At 40.4% G+C, this 26396-nt stretch overlaps 1 protein-coding gene across 4 annotated transcripts in view; it reads left to right on the top strand.

The window, feature by feature from the left end:
• The window catches only part of LAT (linker for activation of T cells), a 33928-nt gene extending 13819 nt beyond the window's left edge, over window positions 1–20109 (top strand). The window contains exons 4-13 of one of the 4 annotated variants that reach the window (XM_070728093.1): window positions 2120–2162; window positions 5654–5706; window positions 6263–6289; window positions 6542–6590; window positions 9712–9738; window positions 9914–9972; window positions 11973–12026; window positions 15767–15820; window positions 18726–18840; window positions 19849–20109. In XM_070728093.1, coding sequence (XP_070584194.1) covers window positions 2120–2162; window positions 5654–5706; window positions 6263–6289; window positions 6542–6590; window positions 9712–9738; window positions 9914–9972; window positions 11973–12026; window positions 15767–15820; window positions 18726–18814 — 455 coding nt within the window. In that variant the 3' untranslated portion in view covers window positions 18815–18840; window positions 19849–20109. Of the gene's footprint in view, window positions 1–2119; window positions 2163–5653; window positions 5707–6262; window positions 6290–6541; window positions 6591–9711; window positions 9739–9913; window positions 9973–11972; window positions 12027–15766; window positions 15821–18722; window positions 18841–19848 lie in introns of all 4 variants that reach the window. The other 3 variants (XM_070728092.1, XM_070728095.1, XM_070728094.1) reach the window with 3 other exon arrangements.
• The last annotated feature ends 6287 nt before the right edge of the window (window positions 20110–26396 follow it).

Genomic DNA, 26396 nt, shown 5'->3' with positions numbered 1-26396 from the left:
AGGCCCTCTGGAAGCCAGAAATGGCCTGTTTTCTGGTTGGCCCAGTAGGCTCATGTTTCACCCTCCCCAGGCTCCAAATGCTTCCCTGGAGCCAGGGGAAGGTAAAAGCACCTTCCCCAATCCTCCCGGAGGCACTGTGGGAACCAAAAACACCCTCCCAGAGCCTCTGTGTGAGCCGAAAATCAGAAGGCCGGCACATTTTATTTATATTTATTTTATTTATTTATTTATTTTGTCCAATACACAATGAGGGTTTTAGTGGGTATATATCTATATACACGATGAAATACATGATGAAGGTTATAGAGGAGATGCTCATAGTAAAATATATCTAAGAAATAATAGAAAAGAAGGTATAGTAATAGAACATATCAATGAAAGAATAGAAGAAGAGATACAGGAATAGAAGAAAGGTATAGGAGATATAGGAGAGCAATAGGACAGGGGACGGAAGGCACTCTAGTGCACTTGTACTCGCCCTAGGGCAATGGTTAGGAGCTAGGGCAATGGTTTGCGTGCCAGCAGGTATGGCTCCGCATGCCACCTGTGGCACCCATGCCATAGGTTCGCCATCACTGATTTATACAAACCTGTTTGTGCTTATCACAGGAAATATTTTTCTTTAAAAAAGAAAATACTGGCTCAGATCTAAGATGAAGTTAGATTTGTAATGTGTTCAAAGTGTAGCTTTATGTTTGGATCTTGTGGCCAGCCCTACCCTTGGGTGAATTGTGTCATACAGAATGGGATGGCTAACTGAGGCCATTTTCAGCTTCGGAAGGCAGCAAATGGTTAATTATTATGTTTACCATTAGTGTTCTGGCTCATTCCAGCCTTAGATCATATTTCCTTGCCCTAAACCAGTATTTCTCAAATAGTGGGGTTCCCCCCCCCCCCCGAGGGGGAACAATACCGGGAGGAGGGCGCATGATCCCGGGGAACATGCTTTTTTTGCCGCATGGAATAGGGGTTTTTGCACAAACAATAGCACACAGCACAAAGTAAGAGATATGAAGTGCATATAACAAGCCCTTAAGAGACACCGTGGAAAAATATTTAAGAGGGATGAAAAGATACGAGAAGAGAGACAGAGATAATGTGACAAACATAAGATTCCCGAAAGCTAAGATGAGGAAATAATAGCAAGCATATGTAGCACTTGGCTTCTCTGTGACTACGGTGGGAGACGAAGAAAGACTGGTATGTTTACTGTGTCTAAAAATGTTGGCAGCGAACAGCATGAAGCCCAATCATTTTATTTATTTATTTATTCAATTTTTATGCTGCCCTTCTCCTTAGACTCAGGGCGGCTTACAACATGTTAGCAATAGCACTTTTTAACAGAGCCAGCATATTGCCCCCACAATCCGGGTCCTCATTTTACCCACCTTGGAAGGATGGAAGGCAGAATCAACCTTGAGTCGGTGATGAGATTTGAACCGCTGACCTTCAGATCTACAGTCAGCTTCAGTGGCCTGCAGTACAGCACTCTACCTGCTGTGCCACCCCGGCTCTTCATGCTGATAAGCCGCTGTTTTCAGCAAAAACACGCTGAATATTGCAAACAATCGTCCCAGCGGAGAGTTGGGAGCACGCAAAATGGGAGTGGTGGTTGAACAAAAGAAAATAATTGAAAAACACTGCCCTAAACCAATAATGGTCCAAATAAAAATATTTCTATTGCTCTTTATCAGTGTATGCAGCTAAATATTACTGTTTTTTCTCTTTTGTTAAAAATATATATATTAAGGACAGAAAGATGAAATAGTGTGAGTTAATATATTGAAGAAAAAAACTGAATTCTTGGTAACATTTTGTAAATAAGCCCATGTTCTTAAAATTTGAAAGCGCCCTTGTTTCAGTTTAACTCCTACTTTCAACCAGAAGAAAACAATTGGGGAGTTACAGCAAATTTGAATGAACATATGGTGACACCCAACAACACACTATCCTTTGTATGTGTAGCTTTTAAAAATATGGTTTAAACTTGGCTAGCCAGCTATTCCCTTATGCCGGTTGTTGCTTTGAGCCACAGAAGATTAAAAAAAGGAACCTAGATTCTGCCCCGTCTTATCTGAGATTGTTTCTTTTTCCCCTTCTCTCCTGCCTCGTTTTGTAGCACCACCTTGGTCTGACATCCAATACCAGCTAGATTCTCAGAGGTGAGCTGCTTTCTTTCCCACTGTTCTCTATGTTATTGGTGTTATAAAACATCTGCCTAAGATGAAGGATGCTGGGAGGTAAATGGCCACAACAGCAAAACACTAAAAGGTACAGCTTTGTGTCTTTACTCACTTGCTGCATGCTCTCCTAAAGTACTTAGCTCCACTTAGCTGCATTGTAGAAGCTGTCCTGCTTCTGAGCTGCAATTCGATTCAGTTTTTAATGTGGGTGCATTTTTATCTAATGCAAGTCCCTTGGATTTGCTTTAGCAAATGCTTTTTTTTACTTTGTCTGCTATTTCTTATTCCCTCCCTAGTTGCTTTTCCATGGGTAAAAAGTAATATAGGCTTAAGACTTCCTGGGGCAGAATAGACCAACACACCATGCCTATCTTGCCATGGCAGAACTTGCTGCATCCATCTTTTTGCAGACACGAATCCCAGCGACCAGTTAGGTCCCACAGAATGGGTCTTCTCCGAGTCCCGTCAACTAAACAGTGTCGTTTGGCAGGACCCAGAGGAAGAGCCTTCTCTGTGGCGGCCCTGGCCCTCTGGAACCAACTCCCCCCAGAGATTAGAATTGCCCCCACCCTCCTTGCCTTTTGTAAGCTGCTTAAAACCCACCTCTGCTGCCAGGCATGGGGGAATTGAGATACTCTTTCCCCCTAGGCCTTTACAATTTTATGCATGGTATGTCTGCATGTATGTTTGGTTTTATAACAAGGGTTTTTAACTGTTTTAGTATTGGATTGTTATTATATGCTGTTTTATTGCTGTTGTTAGCCGCCCCGAGTCTGTGCAGAGGGGCGGCATACAAATCCAATAAATAAATACCGGTAAATAAATAAACTTGCCATGGGACCACTTGCTGCAGCCAATTCGCCAGCAGGGCATCTTGCCATGGCACGATTCCTCATGGGATAAATTGACATTATTTCAATTGACAAGGATGGAAATAATGTAGAAGAAAAAGTGAAGGATAACATCATGTTGAGTTATCACACACGGATTGTGAAGTGATGAATAGTCCTCAATGAGATGGCTGTGGCAAGATGGCCTTCATGAGTTGGCTGTGGTGAGTTGTCCATGGCGAACCTATGGCACGTGTGGCACGCAGAGCCATATGGGAGGGTACGCAAGACTTTTCTATGTTTCCGCTCCAGCATGCATGCGCCCGCTGGCCAGCTGATTTTTGGCCTTTGGGAAAGCCGTTTCCTCCTCTGGGCACTTCAGGGGAGCTTCCCGGAAACTCTGGAGGCCAAAAAAAATCCTCCAATGGACAAACAGGAAGTTTGGAAAAACATACTTCCGGTTTGTTTGTTTGGACATTTTTTTAACCTAACAGCTAAACTCACTGATTTTTGGTGATTTTTTTTTTGGTGCCTCTGTGTGGAGGAAGCCCACAGCTGTGTTTCGGACAAAGGTTAAAGGTCAGCATTAAGACGTGGGAGGGCTCCTTCTGAAATGGAAATGGAAGAAATAAAATCTCCAAAAATCAATTGGTTTATACTGGTACAGCTCTCCGGACCACACCAGTATGAACCCACCACTGCCTGCCAGGTTTCAGAAAGGCTTGTGCGCATGCGTGGAGGAGTAGCGCAGGGGGTACGCGTGTGTGTGGGGGAGGGAAGGGATGTGGGAATGTGCATGCATGCTAGCACACCCATGCATTCCCTTTTGGCACACGAACCAAAAAGGGTTTGCCATCTCTTCCCTAGACCTACCTGGTTTCCTTGCCAGAATAATGAAAGAGGGTCCTATTAGGAAATGTTGGTGGGCTCCTTGTATCAAGTTGGGTGTACTGGTGCAAGGGTTTGTAGGTGGGAATTCTTGGGGAAGTAGATGGGAAATTCATACAAGCTTTATGTTGAAATTGAAGAGGCTAGATCAGGAATGGGAATCCAGAATGCACATGTCCCAATACCTTTTCTTGTCATCAAAGATTCTGCTTTGAATTTGAATCGCAAACCCCTGCATTATGGAACTGTGAGGAACTTTCTTCTTTAAAAAAAAAGAATTATGGTAGATGTACAATAGTTTTAAGAGTTTTAAATAACTTTCTTCACAGTTAATAGCAAAAACCCCACACATTTTCTCTTTACATCCCTCTACTGATATCACAGCCACTTTTTTATTTAATAAGAAATTCTTGGCAGATGAAATTGCTAAAAATAAAAAGTTAAGAAAATGAAGAGTGCTCCATTCCTGTGTTAGATCATGTTCTTTAGGCTGTATGATGTATAATGTCAAATTTAAAATGTAAAATATACTGCTCAAAAAAATAAAGGGAACACTCAAATAACACATCCTAGATCTGAATGAATGAAATATTCTCATTGAATACTTTGTTCTGTACAAAGTGAATGTGCACAACAGCAGGTTAAATTGATTGTCAATCAGGGTGCTTCCTAAGCGGACAGTTTGATTTCAAAGAAGTTTCATTTACTTGGAGTTATATTGTGTTGTTTAAGTGTTTCCTTTATTTTTTTGAGCAGTGTATATGTATGATGTAAAATACCACCAACAAATGCTGCTACCCTCTAAAAAGTCCTTGACTATGTGTCAGAATGGTTAAACAAGATGGCAACTTGAAATCTCAAACAAGAAATGCTGTCTTAGAAATTGGGGGAAAAAATCAGAAAAAATACAAACTGGATGTACACGGACTTATAGATGACCCTCATTCTGTTAATTATCTTGGCATACTCATTTCTAATGATCTAAGTGCCAGAGACCACTGTAACAACATTGCCAAAAAAGCATTAAGAGTTGTTAACCTAATCTTGCGCAACTTTTTCTCTGATAATATTGTACTTTTAACTACAGCATACAAAACATTTGCTAGACCAATTTTTAAATACATCTCTTCTGTCTGGAATCCACACTACATTTTGGATATTAATACAATTGAAAATGTCCTGAGATATTTCACGAGAAGAGTTCTCCACTCTCTGTTCACAACAGAATAACTTATGCCACCAGACTTGAAACTTTGGACTTAGACAATTTAGAACTATGCTGCTTTAGGCCTGACCTAGGCCTGACCTAAGTGCTTATAATTATCTGTTAAAATGTCCTACCCATTAAAGACTACTTCAGCTTCAACCACAACAATACACGAGCACACAATAGAAACAAACTTCAGGTAAACCGCTCCAAACTCAATTGCAGAAAATATGGTTTCAGCAACAGAGTGGTCAATGCTGGAATACACTACCAGACTGGTTTCTTCCCCAAATCCCCAAAACTTTAACCTAAGACTTTCTACTATTGACCTCACCCCTTCCTAAGAGATCTGTAAGGGACATGCATAAGTGCATTAACAGGCCTACCGTCCCTGTCCTAAAGTCCCCATCTACTCAATTGTCTCGTGTATGCATGTCTATACTTTTATTGTAAACTTATATATGCGTGACAATAATGATGATGACTGATGATGATGTAGGTATGCTCACATGTATTAATGACTTTCTTTCTCTTCTGGTTTGCAGAACAGACTCTGAATATAGATTTGAACCTGCATTCATCAAAATTGAGGATAATGGTAAGTTGTAAAAATTCGTATATTTATGTATGCATTTACACAATAGCATTGACTTCCTTATGTTTATTTATATTATTTTTATTTATTTATTTATTTTGTCCAATACACAATAATACACAATGAAGGTTATAGAGGATATAGTAGAGAAGAAATACGAGATATAGGGGAGACTATAGGACAGGGGACGGAAGGCACTCTAGTGACCTCTTACTGACCTCTTAGGAATCTGGAGAGGTCAACCGTGGATAGTCTAAGGGAAAAATGTTGGGGGTTAGGGGATGATACTACAGAGTCCGGTAATAAGTTCCACGCTTCGACAACTCGATTACTAAAGTTGTATGTTTTACAGTCAAGTATGTATATGAGTAGAAGAAAATGGGATACTACCCATGTTGTAGCTGCTCTAGGACCATAAACTCTGTTGGAATAGACAGCCTTTTGAAAAACAATTGTGAAACAGAGCAAGGATATAGGTCACAATGTACAGTACCTTTGAAAATCTGCTATAGGGCATTCTGACTACCTAATCTCCTTTACAAACGTTGTCTCTTTTCAGAAAGTGTTCCCAGTTATGAAAATGAAGGTAAGTAGCAGCATAATATGGTATTCTTTTTCTCTTCCGCTTTTTCTCCTATAATCTTTGCCTAGATCATGCATCATGCCTCATTTTTCTTGAATCTTTTTGGTCTGGACTTGTGCAAGGCCCTTCTCTGTATTCTTGGAGCTTCTTCATAGATTCCGTGGAGTTGTAGTATCAAAGTGAGAACTAAGAGTAGATCTCAGTTATATATATAAAAAGGAGCATCTTTATCTTTTTTGGACTTTGTCTTCCCAGAAATACCTTGCCCCACTGATGATGATGAAAATTATAATACTGGATACATGTAAGTCTTTGGGAAGGGAAGGAGTCGGGGGGAAAGCTTGTTTCAGTCAATAAAATGCTACTTTTAGGCTCCAAATCATTTAGTCTTCTATCATTTCCAGTTTGTGCAGAGAACAGCCAGGGAATGTAACTACAGTGGTACCTCGAGATACGAGTTTAATTCGTTCCGGACCTGGGCTCTTAAGTCGAGCAGCTCTTATCTCGAACGACTTTTCCCCATAGGAATTAATGTAAATAATTTTAATTGGTTCCAGCCCTCAAAAAACTCACAAAGTTAGTCTAAATTATGCAGAAAGACATGTTTTTAATGAAGAAATGTACATGTACATATAAATGAATAATGAAGTTTCTTTCACTTAACTTGTAAACTTTCTTAAACTTTTAAATTTACATATGTTCAACTTCTCTGCCACCCAATCCTGTAGGACAGAGGTCCCCAACCCTTTTTGCACCAGGGACCGGCTTTAAGCGATCAAGAGAGGAATGGGTGAATGAATGGACGGAGGGTGGGAAGGAAGGAAGGAAAGAGGGAAGGGACAGGAACAGAGGAAGGAAGCAAGGAAACTTATGAAAGGGGAGAGTAAGAGAGGAATGAGTGAAGGGAGGGAGGGAGGGAAGAAGGTGGGAAGGAGAAAGAAAAGAAGAAATAGAGGAAGGGAAGGTAAAAGAGAGAAAGAAAAAGAGCAAGAAAGAAAGCAAGAAAGAAAGAAAGAAAGGGGGAAGGGACAGGAACAGAGGAAGGAAGCAAGGAAACTTATGAAAGGGGAGAGTAAGAGAGGAATGAGTGAAGGGAGGGAGGGAGGGAAGAAGGTGGGAAGGAGAAAGAAAAGAAGAAATAGAGGAAGGGAAGGTAAAAGAGAGAAAGAAAAAGAGCAAGAAAGAAAGCTGCAAGCACCCCCCCGAGCCCCCCAGGCCGGCTGCAACCTTTTAAAACACGCGCGCCGCTTCGCAGCTGTCTCCTGAAGCCGAACGCGGAAGTTAGCGTTTGGCTTCAGGAGACAGCTCCTTGGCGCTTGTATCTCGAATTTGGGCTTGTAAGTAGAACAAAAATATCTCTCCCCTCCCAGCTCTTATCTCGAGTTGCTCTTAAGTAGAGCAGCTCTTATGTCGGGGTTCCACTGTACAGCTATAGACAGCCCCCAACTTTGCAACAGTTGATTTAGTGAGCGTTACATCAGCACTGAAAAAAGTGACAACGATTGTTTTTCACACTCATGACAGTTGTAGCATCCCACATGATCATGTGGTCAAAATTCAGATGCTTTGCAACCGACTCCTATTTATGATGGTTGCAATGCATTGGGGTCATTTGATCAGCTTTTGTCATGTGCTGTTAAGCAAAGTCAATGGGAAGCCAGATTCACTTAACCACCATGCAGTCAGGCGGTAGGGAAAGCAAGTAGGATGCTTGGCTGCATAGCTAGAGGTATAACAAGCAGGAAGAGGGAGATTATGATCCCGCTATATAGAGTGCTGATGAGACCACATTTGGAATAGTGTGTTCAGTTCTGGAGACCTCACCAACAAAAAGATATTGACAAAATTGAACGGGTCCAAAGACGGGCTACAAGAATGGTGGAAGGTCTTAAGCATAAAACGTATCAGGAAAGACTTAATTAACTCAATCTGTATAGTCTGGAGGACAGAAGGGAAAGGGGGGACATGATCGAAACATTTAAATATGTTAAAGGGTTAAATAAGGTTCTGGAGGGAAGTGTTTTTAATAGGAAAGTGAACACAAGAACAAGGGGACACAATCTGAAGTTAGTTGGGGAAAAGATCAAAAGCAACGTGAGGAAATATTATTTCACTGAAAGAGTAGTAGATCCTTGGAACAAACTTCCAGCAGACGTGGCTGGTAAATCCACAGTAACTGAATTTAAACATGCCTGGGATAAACATATATCCATCCTAAGATAAAACACAGGAAATAGTATAAGGGCAGACTAGATGGACCATGAGGTCTTTTTCTGCCGTCAGTTTTCTATGTTTCTATGATTGAAACATTTAAATATGTTAAAGGGTTAAATAAGGTCCAGGAGGGAAGTGTTTTTAATAGGAAAGTGAACACAAGAACAAGGGCACACAATCTGAAGTTAGTTGGGGGAAAGATCAAAAGCAACATGAGAAAATATTATTTTACTGAAAGAGTAGTAGATCCTTGGAACAAACTTCCAGCAGACGTAACTGAATTTAAACATGCCTGGGATAAACATATATTCATCCTAAGATAAAATACAGAAAATAGTATAAGGGCAGACTAGATGGATCATGAGGTCTTTTTCTGTCGTCAGTCTTCTATGTTTCTATGTTGCTAATGTAACTGTAGTGATTCACTTAACAACTGTGGCAAGGAAGATCGTAAAATGGGGTAAAACTCACTTAAAAACTGTCCCACTTCATAACAGAAATGTTGGCTCAGTTGTGACTCAGTTGAGGACTACTTGTATAGTACTGTACTTGTATTGTGATGGTTCTCCTTCTTTGAAATGCTCTCCCTGACCATTCTACGTTTTAAGCATCTGAGTGAAGAAATGACACATACTTTGTGTGAAACCTACTATATGATTTCCCCCCACCCACCCAATTCTTCCTATTTGTGTACTTGTGTGTGTGAGTGTTATTCAGAAATTTAATACACAATTGTTTTCTTTGCCTGCATCTGAATAGTTTATATGTTTTACAACACAGAAGCTAAAATGCTGTTTAATGTAAGAATATAATGTAGAAGTTGTATTAAAAATTGTGGATTGTAGATATGTGGGATGAGTTAGAATGTATGAACTAGAAATTTATAGAATTTCTTGGTTCCATACTTAAGAGCATGAGAAGAGCCTTGCTGAATTGGGCCGAAGCCCATCGAGTCCAGCATTCTGTGTCACACAGTGGTCCACCAATTGTCCATGGGGATTTTGAGCAGAAAGAAAAGGCAAAACCCTCCCTTTCCCTTGACCCCCAACAAATGTTACCCAAGAGAATCCTGCCTGCCTCAACCAACATAGAGGCGGCACTTGGACATCCATTTCAATAACCACCGATACACTTGGCATCCATGAATTAAATGAATCAAATCCATGAATACTTGAGAATTTTGTTTTCTGGATTTTTCCCCCCATTTATAGCATTCCTTGCCAGTTCATTCACAGCAGGTAAAGCAATTTAATAATTATTTCTTAGCAATTTAAGAAAGATAATACAAAAAAGAAAGAATGAGCAGTAGAAATAGAGACCAACCCCAATTTATAAGTGCTAATGAAAACAGTTGTGGGCAAGAAATAGTAATATTGATTCACTTGTTCATTCTGGTCTTACTGGGTTTTACAGAGAGGTATTGCCTGATGTTCCAATCACAGAACAGAAGAACAAAGATCATGGCTCGTCTGGTAAGTTGGCAATTAGGAGGATTTATTTTTTTTAAATAGTTTTTATTAAACAATTTTCTCATTAAAAAAACAACATAACAAACAACCACAAATACAAAAGTAAGACAAATCAAAACATAACAACACACATAATAGATACCATTTAAAAATATTTTACAGCTTTCCGTATTGCCTTACATAGTTTGCATTTATATCTCTCTATTAGTATAATAACATATTTTTAAACAATTCTATGTATATTAATTTTTCATATCTACATTTATTTACATTGTTATTTACATCTTTAGACAATGCTGTTTAATTACTCCAGTTAACATTCATTCTATTACCATATCATGTTCTATTTTTGAACCAATTGTACCTGTTTTCTGTATTTCACAATAATCCGAATTGTCCCTCTCTTTCAACTAGGAAGATTCTTTTGTCCCGTCCCTCCCTTGTCATACTTTCTTTAGTACCGTGTTTCCCTGATAGTAAGACACCCCCGATTGTAAGACGTATCGGGGGTTTCAGGGGGGTCGTCTAATATAAGCCGTACCCCGAAAGTAAGACATATGTCTTACTTTCGGGGAAACATGTAGCTGCGCGCCGCCTCCTGCCCACGTCTACTCTACTCATCGTAGCTCCTACTATTACCCTCCCTCCGTCTTTCAGGTTGTCCCCACCTCTTCAGTACCTTTGATGCCAGCGAGGCCCCTTCCCTCGGTTGCTTCCTCCAAGCTTGGCCTTCCGTGGAAAAAAAACCCCCTCCAACAAAGCCGATCGTTTGTAATCCCCCTCGGTTTAAAGTCCCCCAAGTTCTTCGCAGCGCGGATTTCGGCGAAGTCCCGTAATCTCCGGGATGGCGCATACGTCACCGCGTCTGCAGGAACGGGTGGTGGGGCGCCACGAAGGGCGGTGCTTGAAAGCCACCACGGCGCCGTTGTTGTCCTCACGGCGCAAAGCCACACAGTCCCGGATCGCTTGCTTTCCCGGCGCTGCTTTCCTAGGCAGCCGGCTTGCTGGCCGGGGAAGCAAGCGATCCAGGACTGTGTGGCTTTGCGCAAGTGCCGCCCTTCGTGGCGCCCCACCACCCGTTCCTGCGGAAAGCCTGGGAAAGCGGCCAGCAAGCCGGCTGCCAGGGAAAGCGTTTTTCAAATGCGCTGCTTTCCTAGGCAGCAGACTTTGCTGTCTGGAAAAGGGAGCGATTCAGGACTGCGTGGCTTTGCGCCGTGAGGACAACAACGGCGCCGCTTAGAAGCAACAGTGGCCGGTGCCCTCCCACCGGGGCCCCAAAAGCTCACGCTGTCACCGCTAGGGAAGCTCCAATATAAGACATACCCCGAAAGTAAGACATAGTGGGGCTTTTGGGGATAAAAAGAAAGTAAGACATTGTCTTACTTTCGGGGAAACACGGTATTATTGGATTAAGTTGCCTCTCTTTGCCTTTGGGTTTCTCATGCTGCTCTCACATAGTTTCTTAATTTGCATGGCAAATTGGAATTGGAAAGAGAGGAACCTCCAAACTCAGCAAGAAGAACTAAGGGAAGAAAAAAAGGAAGGGAACCCTTAGAAGAAAAAGGAAGTTGAAGAAAACAGCCTACCCAAATACGCTTATGTTCATACTATCTTATATGATGCTGTAGTCACATGCATTTCCCATAGTCATCTCATTGTATTTTGGATGCTTGGCACCCAGCTCATCTCTACAGTCTTTTGCAGTGCGCTATCGTCACAAGGCTGATTTTGATGGGGTTTTTTTTGCTGGTTTCCAACATTTACTTCCCATTTCCAACATTGGATAAATGGATTTGCTTTACAATTGCTGCAAAAAATGTCATGAGTTTGGGCACAGACGGCACAGCTGTTTTTAAAACTTCGATGTTCTGAAAAAAAAAATAATTTGCTTTGTAATTACTATATTAATTCATTATCTTAATTTAATTGTCAGCAATCCTGAGTATTATGCATTGGTTTATCCCTTTTAAACATGTTTTCCTTCATCTATTTTTTTTCTCTAGAATCCATAATAGACCAATATGAAAATGTGTATGAGTCTCAACGGAATTCACCCAGTAAGTGGAACTGTAGATTGATAGGAGGGGCAGGACTAGCAAGAATATATATATGAATATCATCCCAATTGGTGGGATACCACTGTAGAGAAAAACTCTCTTACTTTAAAAATTAAAAACAGCAAAGAAAATAAGACACGTTACATTTGCAAGAATTCATCTACCGTATTTTGGGGTGTATTAGATGCACCTTTTCCCTCCCCTAAATAGTCTGATAATTAGGGTGCGTCTTATACACTGAATGTAGCTTTCTCTCCTCCAACCCCCACAACTAGCTGCTAATGATCTTCCCAGTTCTTACCTTGCAGCTTCTTTCATTGTTTCTCTCTGTGAGGAATGTTTTCCAAGCCCTAAGTCTTTGCAGGTTTTTTTTTCATTACTTTAACTTGCTCTGAGTAAGTTTCTTTCTAGCCCTAACCAGGCGCTAACAATGTTCCCAGCTTTTACAGCTTGCAAGCTCCTCCATTGTTAATCTCTGCCAAGAATGTATTCCAAAACATGTCTTTGTAGGGGTTTTTTTTCATTCATTTGCTCCAGATATTTCTTTCCAGCCCTAACCAGGTGCTATTAATGTACCCGAGCTCTTTCATTGTTACTCTCTGTGAAGAATGTTTTCAAGCCCTTAGTCTTTGCAGGGTTTGTTTCATTACTCTAATTTGCTCTGAGTAAGTTTCTTTCAGCTCTTTCACTGTTACCCTCTGCAAAGAAAAATGTTTTCCAAGCCCTAAATCTTTGCAGGGTTTTTTCCATTGCTCTACTTGCAATGTAAGGAAGCTCTGAGGAAGATATCGACTGGGTGTGAGTTGAGATGGGGATGTCTAGCTTTCCACCTGGTTTTTTTCTTTTAAAGAGAGAGAGAAAAAAGGGGGGTGGGCGAATAACAAGCTTCTCTAGAGAAAGAAATATGTATCTCCCATCAATTGCAATGCAAAGACAGAAAGGCAGAAAGAAAGACAGAATTACACTGCAATTGATAGGAGATATACATTTCTTTCTCTAGATCAGTGTTTTCCAACCTTGGCCACTTGAAGATATCTGGACTTCAAGTGGCCAAGGTTGGGAAACACTGCTCTAGATAAGCTGGTTATTTGCCCACCCTTTTCTCTCTCTCTCTCTTTAAAAGAAAAGAACCTGGTGGAAAGCTAGCCGCCCCCAGCCGAACTCACACTACAGCCCATCCCAGGTGCATAATCTTCATCAGATTTTCCTCAGCTGGGCTTGGCTTCCCACTCACAGCTGCTATTTCTTCAGAGCCTGGAGATGTCATGCAGTTGCAAAGCGATGTCAGCTCTAAGTCCAGCTAGAGCAGAAGGGGGTGTGAATCTGAACCGTGGGGTGGGTGGGTATGGGGGGGGGGAGAGAACCAGGAGGAGAGCTGAGTCTGGTATGACTGATGGAGGAATTCTTGGAGTTGAAGTCCACAAGTCCTAAAGCTGCAAGTTGGAAGACCCCCAAGTTAGAGGTTAGGAGTAGTGTTGGCCGAACCGAACCTGCACAATTTGGGTCCAGTACCGAATTTTGCGGTGTTCGGCATGCCGAACCCGAACCCCCCTTTTTTTAAAAAAAAATTGTGCTTCGGTTCGGCATTTGTGTCGAGCACCGCGAAGCGCCACCGCCCGGCTGTCATCTGCTGAGAAGAGGAGGAGGAGCTGGTCACTGGTGGTGGCGGAGGAAGGCAAACACCGGGGAGCTGTCAGTCGGTCGGGAGGCTGTGAAGGAGGCACAAAAGGAGCTGGGGAATCCCACAAAGGGATTCCGGGGGTGGAGCTTTGACATCACGTATACCGGTAGGTTGCTAAGCACGCCAAGGTGATCACTTCCTGGATTCCGGGAGCAGCACTAGAATAATGGAGGGAGGATGGAATCCAGGAAGTAATCACTTTGGCATGCTTAGCAACCTACTGGTATACATGACGTCAAAGCTCCGCCCCCGGAATCCCATCGTTTTTTATTTTTATGGATTTTTTATTTTTATTTATTTTTATTTTTACAAAAAAGGACACCGCAGCGGCACCGCAAGCAAAGGGAGGTCCTTTCAGGTAAAATTTATTTTTTTAAATTTTTACGTGAAAGGACCTCTCTTTGCTTGTGGCGCCGCTGCGGCGTCCTTTTTCGTAAAAATAAAAATAAATAAAAATTAAAAATCCATAAAAATAAAAAACGATGGGATTCCGGGGGCGGAGCTTTGACATCATGGACCGTTCGGGTTCGGCTGAACTTTGCGTGAAGTTCGTCCGAACTTGCCGAACCCGAACACCGTTGGGTTCGTCCATCACTAGTTAGGAGTACAAGGATCTTCAAACCTGGTAAGTTTAAGGCTTGTGGACTTCAATTCCCATTTCTGAGCTAGCATGACTGGTGGAGGAATTCTGAGAGTTGAAGTCCACAAGTCTTAAAGCTATCAAGTTTGAAGACACCTGAGTTAGAGGTTAGGAGTGCAAGGATCTTCAAACCTGGCAAGTTTAAGGCTTGAAGTTAGATTGACTGTATGCGTGTTTTTAATATTCTGGGGTTGTTTTTTATGAATTTTTTAGTTTAAAAATTGTAATTGGATTGGTGGGTATTGGATTTGTTATTATGTATTGTTTTTACCTTGTTGTGAGCCGCCCCGAGTTTGCGGAGAGGGGCGGCATATAAATCCAATAAATCTAATCTAATCTAATCTTGTGGACTTCAACTCCCATTTCTGAGCTAGCATGACTGGTGGAGGAATTCTGGCAATTGAAGTCCACAAGTCTTGAAGCTGTCAAGTTTGTAAAAAGTGTAGATAGTTTTAAAAAGTATACATGGTTGTAAAAAGCATTCTGCTACACTGGTTATTTTATTGAACAATATAATACTGCATCATTTGGTTCAGAATGCTTTTTTCCTTGTTCCTCCTCCAAAATCTAGGTGCGTCTTATACATCGGTGTGTCTTATACACCGAAAAATATGGTATATATGCTCAAAAAAATAAAGGGGACACTCAGATAACACATCCTAGATCTGAATTAATGAAATATTCTCATTGAATACTTTGTTCTGTACAAAGTTGAATGTGTACAACAGGATTTGAAAATGATTGTCAATCAGTGTTGCTTCCTAAGTGGACAGTTTGATTTCACAGAAATTTGATTTACTTGGAGTTATATTGTGTTGTTTAAGTGCTCCCTTTATTTTTTGGAGCAGTGTATAAAATGTACATTTTGAAATAATATTATGGTGAATCTCAAAAAAATCTCATAGAAATATCAATTTAAATAGAGATACAGTGAATTTCAAAGGAAAAGTAGTTCCTAATTTTTGCCCTGCCATCTACCTCCCAGGTCTTTTGAAATATAATAACCATAACGTCTAAGCGCTGAACTCTGGATTTATTATTATGTTGGCTGAACCTAGCCAGTAGTGGTTTATTAAATAACCCACAATTGAAATAAACCTTGGTTCAATCTGTATGTATTATCCCAGACAATGGTGGAAAAGTATATTTATGTGCCTTCTGACTGATTCTGTTTTATTTTGGTTTCCCACCCAAGCCTTTCTGACTAATCACATAGGTAAGGCAGGACCAGCTACTAAAAGGGAAAAGAAAGCAAAGTATTATCAAATGGGCCATAGCTATTTTGCCTACAAGATTTATTCTAGTTTTTTAAGCAAATCATGCTGGTTAGGACCTACACTGGGGAAGGCTGTTGTCCTCTATTAACATTGATATGGGATTTAATGTCACCCTTTTTTATTTTTCCTTTCTCCTGCAAAGATGAATATGTGAACATACTAGAGCCGAAACCAAGCATACTAGATCCTTGTTTTGGTGAGTAATAATAATAATAATTAATAATAATTTATTAGACTTGTATGCTGCCCCTCTCCGAAGACTCGGGTGGCTCACAACAACAATTTATTATTTATTTATTTATTTATTTATTTATTTATTGGATTTGTATGCGGCCCCTCTCCATAGACTCAGGGCAGCTAACAACAGTGATAAAAAAAACAGCATGTAACAATCCAATACTAAAACAACTAAAAAACCCTTTTTATAAAACAAAACATACATACAAACAAACATACCATGCATAAATTGTAAAGGTCTAGGGGGAAAGAATATCTCAGTTCCCCATGCCTGACGGCAAAGGTGGGTTTTAAGAAGTTTATGAAAGGCGAGGAGGGTGGGGGCGTTGGTTCCAGAGGGCCAGGGCCACCACAGAGAAGGCTCTTCCCCTGGGTCCCGCCAAATGACATTGTTTAGTTGATGGGACCCGGAGAAGGCCTACTCTGTGGGACCTAACTGGTCACTGGGATTCGTGCAGCAGAAGGCGGTCCCTGAGATAATCTGGTCCGGTGCCATGAAGGGCTTTATAGGTCATAACCCACACTTTGAATTGTGATCGAAAACTGATCAGCAACCAATGCAGACTGTGCGGTGTTGGTGTAACATGGGCATATTTGGGAAAGCCCATGATTGCTCTCGCAGCTGCATTCTGCACGATGGAACAATACAGATATAATTCTAATAATTAAAAACTGTAACTAAAACCCATTACCTTAAAAACAATCGATACTACACAATCATAACCACACATAACTTTCAGTGGTCAAAGGGCGGGATACAGTAGTTATCCCATGCCTGGCGTCATAGATAGGTCTTAAGGCTCTTGTAGAAGGTGAGGAGGGGGGCAGTTCCAGAGGGCTTGGGATGGGCAAGAAATAAGTCCTTATTCTCAGCAGTGCATTCAATTCCTTTGGCCTATCAGTAAAAAGCCAGTCCTTTTAGCTCCAAATTTGGACAGGGAGTCTTTACTCACAGTCACTCATGCCCTTATCACCTCGAGGTTCGACTACTGCAATGCTCTCTACCTTTGAAGAGTGTTTGGAAACTTCAAATCATGCAAGCGCAGCTGTATGAGCAGTCATGGGCCTTCCCAGATATGTCCATGTTTCTTCAGCACTCTGCAGACTGCACTGGATTCCAGATACAATTCAAGTGTTGGTTATGACCTATAGAGCCCTACATGGCATTGGGCCAGATTACTTGTGGGACCGCCTCCTGCTGCATGAGTCCCAGAGACCGGTGAGGTCCCAGAGTTGGCCTTCTCCAGGTCCCGTCAACTAGGCAATGTCGCTTGGCGGAGTCTAGGGCAGTGTTTCCCAACCTTGGCAACTTGAACATATTTGGACTTCAACTCCCAGAATTCCCCAGCCAGCGAATGCTGGCTGGGGAATTCTGGGAATTGAAGTCCAGATATGTTCAAGTTGCCAAGGTTGGGAAACACTGCTCTAGGGGAAGAGCCTTCTCTGTGGGGTTTGTGGCTCTCTGGAATCAGCTCCCCCCAGAGATTCGCACCGCCTACACCCTCCTCGCTTTCCGCAAGAGTCTCAAGATTCATTTATGCTGCCAGGCTTGGGGCCATTAGACTCTAGCCCCCTGACAAACAAATGTAGTGTATGCTTGTTGTGTGAATGGTAATGACTGATTTTAATATTGTTGGAGTTTCAGATTAACTGTTTTAATATTAATTGGATTATGATGCTGTATTGTTTTTATATGTTGTAAGCCGTCCCGAGTCCTCGGAGAGGGGCAGCATATAAATCCAATAAATAAATGAATAGATAAATAAATAAATTGCATGCCATACTGAATGGTGGGTTGGAGAGGGTGTCCTATCCTTATCCAGGCAAATGTACAGTATTCCATGAGCCTTCTCCTCCAAGCTCCTTCAAAACAGCTATGGGCACTAGAGAAGGAAAATAATAGTCCATCCTTATTTGTCCATCCTTTTTTGAGTTACATTGCAGCTGGTTTTTATTTTAGGGATGGCTATACTTCCATGGCTATAATAGAGTTTTCTCAGAGCCTTCTATGCTAGAGACAATTCTATGACCATCAGACTTTATATAAATGGTTTTTTGTTGTTGTTTGCAAGAGTAAGGAGAAAGTCATAAGTCACCGTGATAGGTAGAAGCAAATGATCTGAAAGGTCTTGAGTCAAGAGTTATTGACTTCTGGTTTAGTCTCTCATTAACCAGTTATCCCCTAAGAGCTATTAATTTTTTTTTCTTTTTAAATTTTTTTTAAATTTTTATTTACAAATATACAAAACATAAAAAGAATAATCAAAACAAATAACAGATAAATCTTAGTATAGTATAATATGTAACAGTTTATAGACATATAAACTTATAGAGAGGGAAGTAGAAGAGTAAGTAGGGAAAGAGTGAAAGAGGAGGGAGGGGAAGATAGAGAAAAAAAAAGAAAAAAAAAGGAAAAAAGCAAAGAGAATAAAAGAGAGAGAAAAGGTAAAGGGGTGGGCGAGTGTACGGTGAAGCTGTGTTGAAAATGAGAACTGATTTCTAATTTGTTAGCTCATTACCTTGGTTCAGGTTAGTCATGTAGATAGGTAAGTGCAAGCGTTGAATTAATCAAAATATAGAGATTTTGAAAATAAAAATAAGTATTCTATCTATATATATCTAGGATCTCTTATTACTATTAAGGGAATACAAGAGAGCTATATACCGGATTTGTGTCTGGTCAAGTTTGTATCAATCATTTCAATATTATAGCGTAATATTCTCTTTTTTTTCTAGCCATCTGTAAAAGGGATCCCAACAGTTATTAAATGAGGATACCGTTTCATTTCTGACTAGCATTAAAATTATGTGCGTAGACATGTACACACTTTTAACACACTTCATTGTTTCTCATGTTCCAGCAGTTGACACTAGTGATCGAGAAAGTGAAGATGATATTCCAGACTATGAGAATGTCTGTTTTGGATCCCGGGAAGGGGATTGGAATAAATAAGACTTGAACTGTGGTAGCAGATAATGGTTTGTATTAATCCCAGCATTGATTTTGTTGTGGCAACATCGTTTGGCTGATCTTGAAAAAGCTAATCACTTGGTAAATGCCACCCCAGATATCCATCCTAAGATAAAATACAGAAAATAGTATAAGGGCAGACTAGATGGACCATGAGGTCTTTTTCTGCCGTCAGACTTCTATGTTTCTATGTTTCTATTGTGGTTATCACAAAAATATCTTGGAAGTCACTAAGAAAATATTGTAGATGTGTCTGAATAATTAACGGAAGTTGAGCTGCGCAAGAGTATTATTTTTAAAACTAGGCAGCCTAGAGTTGCCCCAGATAGCAAACTGGGCAGTACAGTAGTCCCTCACCTATCGCTGGTGTTACGTTCCAGACCTGGCCGCGATAGGTGAAATCCGCGATGGGGAATTTATCGACTGATAGTACTTATTTAAGTATTTATACTGTAATTCATTGTTTTAAGTGTTTATAAACCCTTCCCACACAGTATCTATTTTAGAGACAGTATTTAAATACAGTATTTACAATTTTAGATATATTTTTTTGAAAAACCTGCCGATCGAGTTCGGCCGGCTGTTTAAATCTGCCGATCGACTTCCTCAGAAACCCGCGAACCAGCGAAGATCCGCGAATGATTTTTCTCATTAATATTTCTTGAAAACCCGCAATGAAGTGAAGCCGCAGTAGGTGAAGCGCGGTATAGCGAGGGACTACTGTATATAAATTTAATAATTAATTAATACTTTTCTTTTACTATATTTGTAATAGTGAGGGAAGTACTGTAATACTGAATATGAATAAACTGCTCAATGGAGATGCTTGTGATACTACTAGGTTATGCATGTTGAGTTCTGTATTATTATTTTTTTTTAAAAAAAACTAAAAATGTCTGTAATTTCTAAAATTTGGCCATGCTTTTAAAACCCGTGACAGTGTCTGTTGCTGAAAAGGCTGCAAATCCTGCTGTATCCAGTCTAAAGTATAATTTCCTTTTTTTACTTTTCCCTAGGTTGAAAGGAGGATTTCAAAGGATCAGTTTTGCATTGGTGGATCTATTCATTTTTGAGAAGGATGGATCACCACGCAGGACCTCTCCTCCTGAACAACTTCCAATTTTGTCATATCCTGTTTTTTCTTCCTTGCACTTTGGACGACACATCCTGAGAATTTCTCCCAATTATCAGTAGCAGTATTTCAATGAACTTTTCCCAAAGCAACACAATTTTGCTTTTAAGTTTGGTTGACTAATAAAGAACCAAGAATTTCACAATCATTTCTATTTGAATGATAATTGATCCAGGGAATGAAGAGAAGTCTTGATTAGTCTATTACGGAGGTCCCCAAACCTGGCAACTTTAAGACTTGTGGACTTCAACTCTCAGAATTCTCTGGCCAGACATGTGAAAAATGGGGCACACAGAGGGTTTGGGAAGCCTGCAGAGTATTCTTGGTGGGTAGAGGAAGGCAAAAACGCCCCATTTTTGCAAAAAAAAAAAAAAAATCCCAGCCCATTTTTCAACCATTTTTTTTTTGCAAAAATGGGGGGTGCAGAGGGTGCCTGTAGAATACCTTTGCCTGGAGGCTGGGGCAAGACAAAAATATTCCCGTTTTTGCAAACAATGGCCCATTTTCCATCCTTTTTTATTTTTGCAATAAAAGGGGGTGCACAAAGGGTTTAGGGGACCTGCAGAGTACTCCTGTGGACTGGGCCCAGTTTTTTGCAACGATTTTTTTGCAAAAATGCGGTGCACAGAGGATTCGATAGGCCTGCAGAATGCTCCTAGGGGCTGGGATGAAGGCAAGAACACTCCCCATTTTTGCAAAAAAAGAGGATCTTTTTTGCCTGTTTTTCACAAAAATTGGGGTGTTTTTTTCCTTCCCCCAGCCCCCAAGAACATTCTGTAGGAGTCCCAAACCCTCTGCCTATCCCATTTTTATGAAAGACAGGCCGGTTTTTCACAAAAATGGGACATGGGGGCAGGGCTTTGGGAGGCCAAAATGGGGCAAGGGGAAGTGCATCTTATACTCTAAAAATACAGTAATTTGTTCTAGGATTTGCATAAAGCACAAGATGAAACTAAGGAAAAAAAGAATGCCTTTTGAGAGACGAGGACAACATGATAATATCAATATCTTTGACTTAGTATATTATGTAAATGCAACAATTATACTGTATTAATCCAGTAAGTAAATCAATCACCTATTTTGTGTGTCACCATCACTTATTATTCTTTAATGCTCCCTAGGCTGATGAGGTCTTGTGAAGTGGTCCATTGGGAACTTATTTATTTATTTTTATTTATTATTTAGATTTGTATGCCGCCCCTCTCCGCGAACTCGGGGCGGCATACAAATATATATAACAAATATAACTCCCATATATATTCTTAGGAGTTCCATATTTAGCAGTTTCTCTTCTCTTGCTCCCTCAAATTGTGTCTCCGCTCTTCCTTCCATTCCAGCACTCTTGTCGTTTCCCCCTCTTTTCTCCTTCATGACCTTGGCATCTATTTTTCCTCCTTCCCCTTAATTCCCTGGCTTTTTTGGCTAACGAAGAGAGTTAGAGCAGGGTTGGGAGCGATGCCCCCTTTATGACTTGTAGACTTCAACTCCCAGAATTCCTGGGTCAGCCATACTGGTTCAAGAATTCTGGGAGTTGAAGTCCACAAATCATAAAAGGGGCGATTGTTCCCCACTTCTGGGTTAGTATGAACTGTGCAGTATAAAAACAGGCAGTGGTTCTCCTCTCAATGACAGTTGTTGTAGGAAAACAGCCCAAGAGACCTCTCTACTTTGTTCCTTACTTCTAGGACTCCATGGAGGGTTTAATGACTGTCTCATTCATTCACTTTATGTTTCTTGGCCAGTTGAGAAACTAGCCTTTCTTAGGAAATTGCAGCTGGAGATGACATTCAATTGAAACGCATATTTTCCATATGTGGACCTTTAGCAGTTTATTGTCCTCATCTCCAAACCAGTTGGCGGTGTTGAAGATGATCAGGCAACCACATACTGAAAAGAGATCGGGGAAGAACTGGGAAGAACTGTGGAACGAAAATGCAAAACATGTTCCTCTCCATTCTCACAGGTTGATGTGGAAAACTCCAGTACTCACAGTGTTATGTCACCTACTTGCCAAAACTATATGGGACAATGATGGCGAACCTTTTTTGGCTTGGGTGCCAAAAGAGTATGTGCGCACGCAATAGCACACACCTGCATATCCACACTCATAATGCAATGCCCTCCCCATGCACATGCGCAGAACCCTATTCACCCATGCATACATACAACCACTGCCCCCCTCGGACTTCTGGTAAGTCCGTTTTTTGCCATCTCCAGGCTTCAGGAGGCTTTCCTGAGCCCTGGGGAGAGTGAAAAACAGGGCAACTAGAAGTTCATTTCTGAACTTCTGGATGGCCATTGTGCTGTTTTTCGCTGTCCGCAGGGTTCAGCATCCTTTGCTGAAGTGTGGGAGAGAGCGAAAACGCCCAAAAATCAGTTGGCTAGCACTCGCATAGGTGCTGAAAATGAAATAAGGCAACATCTTATGTAATATCTCCGAGACCGCCTTCTGCCGCATGAATCCCAGCGACCGATAAGGTCCCATAGAGTTGTCCTTCTCCGGGTCCCGTCGACTAAACAATGTCGTCTGGCGGGACCCAGGGGAAGAGCCTTCTCTGTGGCAGCCTCGACCCTCTGGAACCAGCTCCCCCCGGAGATTAGAACTGCCCCCACCCTCCTTGCCTTTCGTAAACTCCTTAAAACCCACCTCTGCCGCCAGGCATGGGGGAACTGAGACATCTCCCCCAAGCCTATACAATTTATGCATGGTATGTTTGTGTGTATGTTTCTTTTTAATAAGGGGTTTTTAGTGATTTTTTAATTATTAGATTTGTTATATATTGTACTGTTACGGTTGTGAGCTGCCCCGAGTCTACGGAGAGGGGTGGCATACAAATCTAAATAATAATAATAATAATAATAATAATAATAATAATAATAATAATAATGGCTCCGCGTACCACCTGTGGCATGCATGCCATAGGTTTGCCATAACTGATATAGAAAGTCCTCATTGTATGGCCACAACTGAGCCCAAAATTTCTGCTATTAAACCAGACAGTTTTTATGAGTTTTGCCCCATTTTACAACCTTTCTTGACGGAGTTGTTAAGTGAATCGCTACAATTGTTAAGTTAGTAATATGGTTATTAAGTGAATCTGGCTTTCCCATTGACTTTACTTGTCAAAAGGTAATTGCATGGTATAGGGACATCATGCATATGTCCATTTATATGTACCATCATACACATAAATCAATTGCCAAGCATCTGAATTTTATCAGGTGACCATGGGGATGCCGCAGTGGTTAAAAATGTGAGAAACAGTCATGCCACTTTACTCTGTAATGGTCTTCAAATGGTCACTAAATAAATGGTTGTAAGTGGAGGTTAGTTATATTATATCCTGTTAAAAAAAATGAAGGGAACACTCAACACATCCTAGATCTGAATGAATGAAATATTCTCATTGAATTCTTTGTTCTGTACAAAGTTGAATGTGCACAATAGCATGTGAAATTGATCGTCAATCAGTGTTGCTTCCTAAGTGGACAGTTTGATTTCACAGAAGTTTGATTTACTTGCAGTTATATTGTGTTGTTTAAGTGTTCCCTTTATTTATTTTTTTGATCAGTGTACATCAGAGCTTGCATATATATTCTTGGTCAGAGGGCTAGAAACCAGGAGAGGGAGGGAAGTAGGAATGCAGGGAAGTAGGAATGCTGTGTTTTATATTTTTAAAAGACTCTTTCCCCAAATCCTGTAATGACTAGATAGTATAGTATTATTTCTTGGTAGGACCAAAACTATTACCCTATTTTTCGGAATGTAACATGCACTGAAGTATAAAATGCACCTTAGATTTGGGGAGAAAAATAATCAGGTATTCATCTGGCTGGCATCCTTAGTCTGATCAGCTTCAGCACATTATTTTTATCCCCTAGTTAGGGCTGAAAAAAAATCTTATTCGGAGCGAGTAGCAATGAAAAAAAGCCTGCAAAGACTTAGGGCTGGAAAAAACATTCTTAGGTGGGTGTAGCAATGAAAAAAAAGCCTGCAAGCCAGGAAGATTGTTAGCATCTCATTAGGGCTGTGGGATAAAGCCTTAGAAAAAGCTACATTCAGAGTATAAGACGCACCCAAATTTTCAGCCTCTTTGTGTGTGTGTGTGTCCATCTTATAGTCCAAAAAATACGGTATACAGTATTTGTACCCTGTAAAAGAGAAAAGCACTATATTAATCATTACTGCAAAGCAATCAGACTTTGCTTTCAGATATGAAATCTTGGCCAAGGGTAAATCTCAGTCTATGGAGTGATAACCATCCCGAGTCCTCAGAGAGGGCCGGCATACAATCAAATCAAATCAAATCAAACCAAACCAAACCAAACCAAACCAAACCAAACCAAATCAAATCAAATCAAATCAAATCAATTCAAATCAATAAACAAAGATAGAAAGAAAGATAGAAACAAATAAATAAATATCACCAGTTACTGCCATTTTGTGGTAAGGGATCATGAAAGTTCAGTGATATTGCAAAGCAAGAATACAAACGGGGAGGGGGCCATTAGCAATTCCTGAGACCCTGGATTAGCATTTTTGTTACCCTGAGACCAATGATAGCTCTATGGGGAGAATTCTTTTTACGCTCTTGTATTGTTCATCTGGAGGGGAAAAGGTGAGCATTAAGAGATTTGCAAAACCAACTACAAATAGTTCTTGACTTACAAACAGTTTGTTTAGTGACCAAAGTTTCAATGGCACTGAAAAAAGTAACTTATTGTTCTGGTCACCGGCTAAGGCCACTGTTAATTGGAATAAAGGCTTGCTGAATGCAGAAATTTATAAAAACAAAACTTCATCTTTATTTTTCAAACTGTTACAAACTACGTCATCGGTATGCAGTCACTTTTATCTCAGTCTTTAGTAATTAAGGCAGTATAAACACCCTCAAAGCATTCCTCCATTCATCTTAAAATTTATGGCTAGGCAGCATTAGCTCAGGGTAATAAAAACTGCAATTAAAAACACATAAAACATTAATTACTTAATTAATTAACCCGTTCCTCTCCTAATATTTCTTCTCTGACACTTGTTCCCTTTGTCTCTGTAATCGTCTGAAAGAAGGATTTACCCATCTGATATCTGTCTCTCCTTCACTTGAGTCTGAACTCAAGTGGTTGATCTCCCCCTTCTTCCTCTGCCTGTAAATCAGGACCTGCCACTAATCCATAAACACTATCCGAATCAGAATCTGCAAAATCCTCAAACTGAACAGGAGTATACACAACACTTATTATGACTGTTTTTCACGCTTATGACTGTTGCAGCCATGTAATCAAAATCCAGATGCTTTTTATTTTCTCTTTCTTGTTCAACTTGCATTATTGAGATACTTTGCATTTAATGATGTTCTCTTTTTAATGTATATATTTAATAAAGACTATTTTTAAAAGTAAATTAAAAAAAAATCCAGATGCTTGGCAACTGCAGAGGCCATGAGGTCTTGTGAATCCCTTTTACGACCTTCTGATAAGCAATGTCAAAGGGGAAGCCAAATTCCCTGAACAACTGCCTGTTACTAACTTAAAACAATTGCAGTAGTTGACTTAATAATTGTGGCAAGAAAGGTCTTCCATCTTAAAAATCTTCTTACTTAGTAACAAAAATTCTGGGCTCGACTGTGGTTGTAAATCAAGGATTGCCTGTATTTAAAGAACAGAACACTCCGGTGGATTCTGGAAAGTTCTGTTCCTTCTCTGGACTAAACCAATCAAACTGTTTTGTGACCAATACATTATTTATGGAAACCCACCAGTGCCTCTCCAGATTAGCCAGCACAGCACAATCCAAAGGAGAAACAGTAGATTTTGCCAATCCTTAGTAAGCACTGACTGATTTGATTCGTCAAGCTTTGGCCTTTCAAGACGGAATGCAGGAGAAGTGACTCCTATTTTCTCTCACCTTTAAATAAGAGTCACTTGATAGTGAGATGGGAGGCATACAAAGCTAATAAAACAAGTAGATCTCTAGACTCAGTATTAATTCTTGAGAATTGCTCCATAGCATCCAACAAACTTTGAGAATAGAAACATAGAAACATAGAAGTCTGACGGCAGAAAAAGACCTCATAGTCCATCTAGTCTGCCCTTATACTATTTTCTGTATTTTATCTTAGGATGGGTATATGTTTATCCCAGGCATGTTTAAATTCAGTTACTGTGGATTTATCTACCACGTCTGCTGGAAGTTTGTTCCAAGGATCTACTACTCTTAATATAATTCAAAACATTTATTTTCACCACTCTCCCCATCCTCCAATACCTTGGCTATTCAAATGTCCTGAACAAACTAGATCAAATGTCAAAAGCGTTTGAAACAACTTGGAGCAAACCTTCGGGAGCTTGCCAGGCAGATTCCCACAAAATGTTCTAATGCTGTTTCCCAACAGCCCTTGCCCTAACTATTTTTACACCGTCTCATACTTAGAC

The sequence above is a fragment of the Erythrolamprus reginae genome, chromosome Z (genome assembly GCF_031021105.1).
Source record: "Erythrolamprus reginae isolate rEryReg1 chromosome Z, rEryReg1.hap1, whole genome shotgun sequence".
NCBI classification, from domain to species: domain Eukaryota; kingdom Metazoa; phylum Chordata; class Lepidosauria; order Squamata; family Dipsadidae; genus Erythrolamprus; species Erythrolamprus reginae.
This window is presented reverse-complemented; position numbering and strand designations above follow the sequence as displayed.